We start from the raw sequence: 10541 nt of genomic DNA on the forward strand, positions 1-10541 counted from the left end.
CTTTAAAAAATTTACATCCCTATAATCCCAAACTTTATGGCCTCCCTAAAATTCACAAACAAGACGTTCCTTTCAGACCCATAGTCGCTGACATAAATTCTCCTCTGTCCAAATTCTCAAAATTTCTAAGTAATATACTCTCCATCATAACTGTCCAATCCCCTCATTTCATAAAAAATTCCTTTGAATTTGTAAATCAATTAAATAATATAGTCTTACCCCACGAAACCCTATTAGTGAGTCTAGATGTTGTTCCCCTTTTCACCAACGTCCCCTTACAATTAATGTTAGATGCTATAACAGTAGTGCAGTAAACGGAGAAGAAAAAAGGGTATAACCTCTGAATTTTTTTACTGTGCTGCGAATTGAATGAAATTTTGGAATTAGGTTCATCTTACCCTCAAGTTCAAAAGTGAAAACAATTCGGGTTGCGCCATCACCCCCCGGGGGGATGACACCCCTTCTCAAATGTGTAATTACATTTTTTCAAAGTAACACCGGAAATCGATAAAAGAGCTAATTATAAGAAAAAAATATCTTTTATAGTTTTAAAAAAAAACTAATACTTTTCAAGTTACTGGCCACTAAAGATTTATATATTTTTGGCGATTTTCTTCGTTTTTTTTTGCAAATATCTCCTAAAATATACATTTTAACAAAAATCATGTAATGAACAAAATAATGTCATTAAAAATCTTAATAAATGGGTATTACAGAAAGTAGTCTAGCAGAAATATTAGGCGAGATTTGAAGGAGCAAAGTCGTTTTTTATTTCGTTCAAGATTTAATTGTTGTATTTAAAGCCATCTAGTGTCGAAGTTTTACATTTTATGCATTTCGGTGAAATTGGGTTTTATAGTTCTCAACATAAGCTTTAAATTGAGTGCTGTTACAAGTTTTTTGCAAGTAAAATGAGTGAGTTATAATGCAAATAAGAAGCATATACGAAGTTTTTTTTTTTCAAATCATTTGGATTAATGAGCGCCATTTCCACCAGAACTAAAGTAATTCACATTCCATCTAGAATTCACTTCATTATAGACATCTTGATGGATTCTAGCAGATTCACTACTTTCGTGGAGTGATTACGAGATCGATTTTATTCAGCCTAACTTTTTATTTTTATAATATCCATGCTGCATCTCATGTCTCAATTTCCATCACATGACCTCACAAATTTAGTGATATATGTTAAACCAATAAATAATTTGTCGAAGATTGGAAATCAGGTAAGTCAGATGAAGGTTCCAAAATGTTGTAATTACTTAGCAAATCAATGTTCACGACTGAGTTATTCCTGCAAGTATTAAAATATCTTCGATTATCTTTGATTGTGATTGTCACCGATTTACAATACCTCAAAATCCATTAGATGTGTTAAAATTTCGTCGACTAAACTAAGACTACTACTTTTTTTTTAACACGTGTTAGTGTCATGTTAATGTATGAAAATCAATAATCTTTAATGCCCGTGCTCTTTTTATTTGGTTAAAAACTATTTTCACAATTAGTAAGAAAATTTGAATGTCTTTGACTAGATTGTAAAAAGCTTCGCAAAATTTCTTACACAGATGTTATAAGTCACTCGTCGATCTGGCGTATCAATCAAATTATTAATATTGGTAGTATCACAATGGTCATTAACAATCCATTTCCTCTGAGCATTGTCGCATCTGAATCTGTCTTCTAAACGAATAGTCCAAAATTTTAAAAATCCCAAGTCATTAATGTTCTGATCCCACCTCATTTGATATTTGAATCATAATTATTATATACATATCTTGTTGAAAATTATACAGAAAATATCGTGTATTGCGCACGAACTTTTCATATTATGTACATATTTGACTCAAGTTTGACTCCTTTCATGACATGTTTTAGACACATGTTATTTCATGTAGAAGCAAAACTATGCATAATTTGATTTGTAACAAAATGAGACTTTCTATCACATTGATATAATATGACTAAACATTTAAATTGTTTCACCTCCAATAATACTTATTGGTTCTTTATCTGGAGGCAATAGAATCGCAATTTGATATAATGATATTATCAGTGGTTATTAGTATTAACCCTCTTTCACGAGCTGATAAATTAAGATATTTATATCTCTAAATTCTTTTCATAACAGCTGTAATATAATTAATAACAGTGGTTTTACTTTAATTCAATAGTCCATTATATTTCATTTCATCAACGTAATAATTTTTCATCATTATCATATTATTTCATTTATAACACTACTATCACCATAATCTTATTTTTCTCCTGTTATTTAATATTTTCCCATTTGTTTTGTTAACATTCAGCAATTAAAATTTCTCCAAACCCTATACATTTGAACAAATTTTATATATTCAAAGACGACACATATTTAATATAAAAAAACAATTTAAAAAAACTACAGACACTTTACATTAACAATACAATACTTAATTTGAATAGTTTTTTGTACTTGAAATGATGCGCAGATCTTTAAGATTAATTTTTGTTCAACAAGAAACTCATAAACAAATAAAATTATGTATGTTTGAATAGTAGCACATACAACTAAACTATTCAATATCCGAGAGTATCCGTAAATGTAAGCTCAAGTAGTGGCACATGTAAGTATATTTATAAATTAACAAAAAAAAGGCAATCGCTCACCATTTTCTCGATTTTCTGGAACACAAGTTATACCTTTATGTGATGGATTGCCATGCAAAACTCTACCAAAGGAAAACACACGATGCAATATTATTTAAATTAAATATAATTTACTAGATAGTTACAATTTTTCAAGTTATGTTTTTCGTACATTTTCTTACTTTATTTTATTCCATAAACCCATAATAATTCATATGCAGATACCTAACTACTAGGTCACTAAGAATAATTCCAAAAAAGCTTTTTAAGAATAATGCATTACGAGACCCGATTTTCAATTGACAAACTAAACTAGTACCCCTTGTACCACTTGTTGAAGAAAAAGCAGTATTGTTCTCGCGATTCCATTCACAAACTTTTGAAAATCATCAACCTTTTGCTTTACAATTTGTTGCATAGTTCTCTTAGACAAATCAGCGAAATTTTTACGTTTATTCATTTCATATGTTCTCGAATTAAAAACAAACAATTGCATGAATGAAACATGAATGATTAAAAACAAACAGCAGGAGTTTGTGTGTAAAAACGCTGTGAAGTTAGGTGTGTAAATGTCAAGTCTGTCAAACATAATTGGGGTTCGCGCATAGAATTATCACGTTTTTCATGTTGTAATCATTGTTAATTTTCCGGCTTCTCGATCTGTATGTGTATTTATTTTGTTGCTGAAATAGTTAGAAGTTAGACCAGGTTTATTTCATTTTTGTGTGAGTAGTGTTCTTAAATTATATCATTAGTATTATTTTCTCCTATTTATTTGTGGATATAGGTAACATAGGATAGAGCGTATATAGAATAAGTTCAAATTACTTTACTTTTCAGTACCTTGGGTTAACATACTAGTTCAGTTTTTACGAGTATATAACTGGCAGACTCACAACTGGCAGGCTCAGGTATTTGACAGTTTCGTGGGCGTGGCCTATCAGCGAAGGCGTGACTAACATTTAAAACCTAATTTTTTTATGAAAATAGTTAAAATATAATAATTTATTCAATTAAATCTCATTTATTTTGCATTGTCTTTGTTTGACATAAAAATCCTTAACCTACAATCATATATTTTTACATATTATATAGCTAAGGGATTTTTCATTATAAGTTTTTTTTATATAATAGGTTACAAAATGAAGGCGGTTGGTTTATGCTTCGACACAATAAAATTGATGTATCAAAAGGAAGAGCGTGTGTTATCGCTCCTGCCGGTTATTTACGAAGACAGGGAAAACGTGGAGGAATATTTCTTCCATTTTTTCAAAGATAATCAAATAAGATTATATAGTTATAAAAAGGTAATGTTAAATTTTTATAATAATACATAAATGCATAGCAATCAGCTATTATAATATTATTAATTATTATTTTAGTCCGCAGACGATGCGGGTTGGGGCGGCGGCGTAGGAAACAGCCGCGGCGGTGCAGGCAACGATGGCGGCTGTACAGGCTACAACCGCGGCGGTAGAGGCAACAACCGCGGCGGTTGGGGCCGCAACCGCGGCGGCATGGTCAACAACCGCGGCGGTACGGGCAACAACGGCGGCGTCACAGGCAACAACGGCCGCGTAAACAAACGCGGCGGCCTCGGAAATTACCGCGAAAAAACCGCGGTGGGCAGAAAAACCATCGCGGCGGCCAGGGCGCTAATAGTAGAATGGAACCGCAAATTCCGATGGTTAATAATATACATGGATGTATAATCTGTTAAAATTATAAATAATATATTATATATAAAAGCGTAAATTATATTTTTGTCTATTTGTATTTTTTTTTTCAGGGGTTGAATATATATTTTCAAAATGACTTTGTTTAGCATTCTTTCTATTCTTCTATAATAACTAACATATCATGTGTAATTTCAAGCGCACTATATATGCTGCATGCATTGTTGTGGATTTTCAAGCCTTTCCCTATATTCTCAGAAAAATCTGGGCAAAAGACAAATCAAGTCTTATATCAATTGACACTCTTCAACTTACAATTTTAGAATCAATATTAATTAATATATATGATACATAGCTTGGATGTTTGACTTACAACTAATTGTTTTCATTATTTTTTTAACATTTATTTCGCATTATTACTTTATATTCATAGTTATTTATTAATATTTATTAATATTCATAACTAATTCATTTATTGATAAGATAAATGTGAAAAATTTGCCAAATAATACCTGGCAGACCCGCCACTAACATAACCTCAAAAACGATTGTTAACAATTGCAAAAAGTAGCCTGAAAACGCTGTCGAACTAATATAAAACACAACATTATTACTTTATATTCAGTTAGTTATTAATGTTCATCACTAATTCAGTTATTAATAAGATAAATGTAAAAAATGTGCCAAATAAACACTGGCAGACACACCACCTTAAATCAGGCTAAGAATTTTGACATTTGCACATTTCAGCCAGCATGAAGTTGGGGACGAAATAGAAGTTAGCTGTCAAGTTGAAATGTATTGGATTCATAACTTTGATAGCTAAAACCTGTCAAGATCATTATTATCACAGCCACACAAGTATTATTATTATTATGATTATTATATTGTCTAATAGCAAGATGATAGGATTTACCTTAGATAATATATTACGTTAAAATACAATATATATTGTTCCCTCATAGCAAATATTGCAGAAAAAACGAAATATATCTGTCAATTCCAAGACAGTATGAAGTATTTTAATATAGTATTATAACATCAAAAGTGTTTCAATTTTATTTCATTTACTGAACCTTCTATTTGTTGTTTGTTGAGTTTTAGTTAGCTTCCACTGAATTAAGGTTAAGATCGTAACCAAACCTAATAATGTATACAACGTAACCCTAACAAAAATAATGAATAAAATATAACCCTATGCGTAAAACGTAAGCCTAAAATATTTTTTAAAACAAAATTATAACTAAAACATTGTATAAAATCTAAGCTAGACTAAAATGATCTTTGAATGAAAAGAATCCTAAAACATAACCCTAAAATGTAAAAATTAAAATAAGAACTAAATAGGCACGTAATCAAAAAGCCAAAGCGAATAAACTTGAACGGACATAAAAAAATAATATAAAAAGAATGAATCATAACGAAAAGCTAAAAAATATTAATATTAAATATGAAACAAGCTTACTTAATAAAAAAAAACAATACGCCGACACAACGCTGATATAAAAATGAACTAAATGGTCGACGCGCTCTTGACAACTGAAATGCTTGACAGCTTGATATCAGTCTTCGCCAGCAACTTCATGCTGGCTGAATTGTGTCAAATTATTAGCTTGATTTAATGCCTCCTCTGGCAGACCATTGTCTTTGTTTGACATAAAAATCCTTTTTTTACATATGTCATAGTACATTGATACCAACCGACATGATCTGCGGTGTCAAAATATGTTCGAAAATATGTTGAAATAGTGCAAATCATTGCAAATATTTATCAATGATTGTATTAAAAAGTTGTAAAAAGTGAATATTCATTAATTATTGAATTGAAAAGTTGAAAAAAGTGATTAGAGGTTCCTCTCGAAGAATACCCAAACGATCGACATAGTGAAAGTTGTGTTTTTTGATAAATAAGCGAAGAAACTAACGCGGCGGCCAGGGTGGTAATGATAGTACTCGCGACAGTACTTCTGCCTGTGTCGCTCGTAAAGGACAAAATTCTAATTGTGGGTTTTACACGGGGGATTAGCAAATATTTCCAATTCCTCCAATGGTAAACAACATCCATGGGTGCACAATAAGTTAGGATAAAAAGTTTGTGCGATTATTAAATTTAAATAAAAAAAATTATTTCTATATTTACAATATTTATTTTATTTATTGTATCATTTTGTATATTGAATATATGATGCATGTTAAATAAATATTCTCTAACTTTTGTATTGTTTTTCAAATATCTATGTTTCGATTTTAGTTCGCAATCTTTTGTATATATGTTTTTTAAACTTCAATTTGTTACATCAAAATTAGATTTAAGATTAGCTAATGATCATTTCTATATAATTTCTATATTTGACTTATGTTGATTCTAATTCATCTTTTGCATTATGTTTTTAACTTATAGTTATGTGCTTTTCTTTTAAATTTCAAGAATTTATATGTTTCATGTATCCAGAATGATTTCTAATTGAGTTTTTACTAAATTTATGTGGGTTATGTTGAAACATTTCAATTTGCCTTTGATATAGTAAAATAGACACTAATTGTTGCATTGTAAAGTTGAAAAAAGTGATTAGGGGTGCTTTCAAAGAATACTCAAACGATAAACGTAGTGAAAGTTGTGTTCTTTTGACGGATTTGTTAATACGGTCCACTAGAGTCTAGTACTGGACAGTCCCAGTACGAGTATCATATATAAATTTAATCGATTTGGCAGGCTCTGAGGCCGCATCGTATTCTAGAATGCATGCCCAGGACACAATGGAATGTATTGCCAACAGATGATACCGTTGCACCATACGTAGTATCAAAAAAAAATCAAACATATAATAGTACATGCATGAGATGCGAAGGATGTAAGATTTGTTTGTATACGTACACATGCAGTTGCATAGATTATTTGATAAGACGAAATATTTGCAAACACATCCACGCATGTGTAAGGGTTTTCCCGAGTGATACTGGTTTTAAGCGTGAACTCTTAGAGAAAGATATGTCACAAAAATCTCAGGGTTTCAAAAATCCAGAGAATTTTCGAACAAATACAGAAGATGATGAAGAGGCTAAGATCATGAAAAACATCGGCCCAAGAAAATATGAGAGAAAGTGGAAATAAAAAGATAGAGTGCCAAAGGGCAGGAAAGAAAAAAAACACTTAATTTGTTATTAAATTATCTAATTTATTTAAATTCTATTTGTAATATTATTTAATTAATTTATAATTTAAAATAAGGTAAGTTAAATATTTCATGTTATGTTTATTTATATTTTCACCAATGTATTATAGTTTATTTCCCAGTAAGCACGTGATGTTGCAACAACATTCTATAAAAATCCCAAATTGATTCCTTCCAAATGGTTGATAGTGGAAAATAATGATTCTGAAAATATAACTGAAGTGTGGTGGCCCCCTGCCCGTATGAAATATCGCATTTCGTCTTTAGCTGCGAAGCAAACGTCAGTGAACAAGTCGAAGTGGATTAGAAGAAAAATAACTTTTGTCGAGTTTTATGGTGAGAAATAACTTTTAAATATGAAATATTGAAGTGTTGGAAGCTTTCTTAACTTAGATATTAGTTCTAGACACATATATGTCAGCAAGTAAGCACGCCGATGATTCGGAATAAACCTCGCAAAAGGAATTAGGCAAGGGGCATAGGATAAGAAAGGCTGCAGTTGTGTCTGAATCAGAAAGCGACACCTCTGATGCTGAAGGTAATAAATTACTACATTTTCAATATATATTTTATATAATATTTTTATATTATTATAATGTACAGATGCAGCTGTAGCAGGGCTTCCTGACCTCGTTGACTGGAAGCTATTGAGGTCCAATTTCGGCCTCAACGTAAGAGGTAAGTTTATAAAAAAAAATCGTGATCATATGAAATATTATATATTTTTAAACAAATTTGTTCTTAATGCAGCTACTACTAGCGGATGTGTGGCTGAAGCTCAATCGCATGGGATGGAAGCTGTTCCAATGGAGTGGAGGCTCTTCCAAGCAGACGACGGGAAGCTGCTTGCAATTGAATTTTTTTTAAAGAAGTACAGATGCCCAAAGAGCGTTTCTTGAATATTGAATGTGAGTAAAATGTGACTCATTGTTTGATCTGGTATAAAACATATGAAATTATTTAAAGAGAAAAAATTAAATTTTATAAACACATTATTTAAATTACAGGCTGATTTTGTTGCATGAGTGATCATGCCACAAATGTTTTAAGAAAAATGTTCACAGATGAATTAGCCATGAAATATTCATGGCTAAGAAGAAAAAGTAATTCCATTAGCAATAGAAGACTTGTCTATTATAAATCTAACAATTATCAATCCATCACCAAATTGTTCCAAGATAGCAATATTGAACCTACTTTGCACAACATGTCCTATATTGAAGGCTTATTTGATTATTTTGCCAAACTACTCAAAGAAAAAAATATTTTTATTTCAGGAATAGCTTTATATTCTTTTAAAAAATGTTTTCAAAAATTAAATCCACCACCCCTCCTAAATTTAATCCTAACATAGTTTATTCAATCTCTTGCAAAAATTGTCAAAAACAATACATTGGCCAAACATCACAATACATCCATAAGAGAATTAGACAACATGAATTAAGCGTCATTCATCATAAAAGCCGAAGTTTCCAAAGCACTCTTGTCCAACATTCCGTTGAAAATTCACATATTTTCACCTTTGAACCCAATATTTTATATAGAGAGGATTGTACTTTTAAAAAACTTTTCTGATAGCAGTTTAATCCTTTTGAAGTTGAAGCAACAGAAATATTTAGGAGGTTTTAGTAAAGTAATTCACACATACACTGCATACATAGTATTCTGTGACAGCATAAGGAAAACTGCTCCCTAAAGTGTTCCGCCCGCGTGAGCCAGCGGGCGAATTTCGCCCAAGACCGTCAAAAATGGAAAAATACATGTCTGAAGTTGGAAACGTTTTTCTGACTGCTTCTAAAAGTGGAAAATTGACAAAAGGACATTTTGTGTCAAAAAATGTTCTACCGCCCCATGTGGAAGATAAGTTTTTGCTAATAATTGACTCATGGGGTAAAGGACTCAGGCGGATCCAGCTTTATTTAATAATAATTTTACGAACGAGGATGGAGAAAGAACCAGCACCGTAGAGATTATTCCTCCTCATTGCACTCCTTATTGCCAACCGTGTGACGTGTACTTTTTTTTAGACAAGTGAAGGGGGGTTCATGCGTAAAATCCAAAATTGTTATCAAGTCACGCAAATTGAAAGGGAATTGAATAGAAAGAAGACACAGTGAAAATACATTCTTTAATACATCACCAATTATCCGCTGTTGTATTTCAAAAAATGATCAGATACGCATGGTTTGCGAGCAAATTAGGAAGCACTAAAGCAGTATTTTTAAACGTAAATCAGATATGCTTTGCAGGATCTGTAGGTAGAGCCAAATGTTTATGTAACACAGCAGAATTTATAAAGCGTGCATACTGCAATATATTTTTATGTTTTCCGTGCTTTTATGATAAATATCATACAGCAAATTGTAAGCCTTGAAATTTTTATTTTATATTATTATTTATTTGTGTTTTATATTATTTTAGTTTAAATGCATATAATTTATAAAAAATATGTTTTATTTTAATATGCAATACAAATATATTTATTTTCAGAATGCTTTCATAAAAATCTACTATTTATAAATTTCACATAGTTTCGCACTTACAATATTTCTCAATACTACAAAAACCACCACATTAGATAAGAAAAAGTACTCTGAAGGAGAGCTGGTGAAAGAAGTATTTCCACCTCGAGTATCTGTTCCTTTACGCGGTGTTGAAAAATATAGAAGATTTAAACATTGATTAGTATAATCGGCTCCTTCATGAAAAAATGAAGTGAATGCTGTGTAAGTATTCTCGTTTATCTTATTTTTATCAAGGAGCAAGATTCATTTTTTTTAAGCTAGGATAAAGCTGTGAGCCATGGCCATCGAAATTTTATAATTCGCATATTGTGTTATCAGCTGAACAAATAATGATTCGGTCTTTATTTTATTTACAGAATTTCTGCAAGTCAAAGAGTAGGAGTATTGAATCTGTAATTAATGCTTTTTTGAATTCCAGAAATCCCATTGACCCAATTAATTCGCATAGACAAAATTTTCGACGTACCTCTAAATCACTTCGTTTGTGTTTGACCGCTATCGCAGAAAATGTGAGTTTCTATCTTACAAACTATTCA

At 31.1% G+C, this 10541-nt stretch overlaps 1 protein-coding gene across 1 annotated transcript; it reads left to right on the forward strand.

Annotated features, from left to right (window-relative positions):
- Nucleotides 1–1133: 1133 nt before the first annotated feature.
- LOC113381037 (abscisic acid and environmental stress-inducible protein-like) lies at nucleotides 1134–8379 on the forward strand. The gene is made up of 5 exons (XM_026620033.1): nucleotides 1134–1229; nucleotides 4014–4253; nucleotides 7943–8018; nucleotides 8084–8158; nucleotides 8231–8379. Exons 1-5 carry the CDS (start codon nucleotides 1134–1136, stop codon nucleotides 8377–8379), a joined length of 636 nt encoding a protein of 211 aa, XP_026475818.1.
- Nucleotides 8380–10541: the final 2162 nt, after the last annotated feature.

This window comes from Ctenocephalides felis, unplaced genomic scaffold (assembly GCF_003426905.1).
Source record: "Ctenocephalides felis isolate EL2017-DRISC unplaced genomic scaffold, ASM342690v1 CF-g0.4_SCAFFOLD_02532, whole genome shotgun sequence".
Classification (NCBI taxonomy): Eukaryota; Metazoa; Arthropoda; class Insecta; order Siphonaptera; family Pulicidae; genus Ctenocephalides; species Ctenocephalides felis.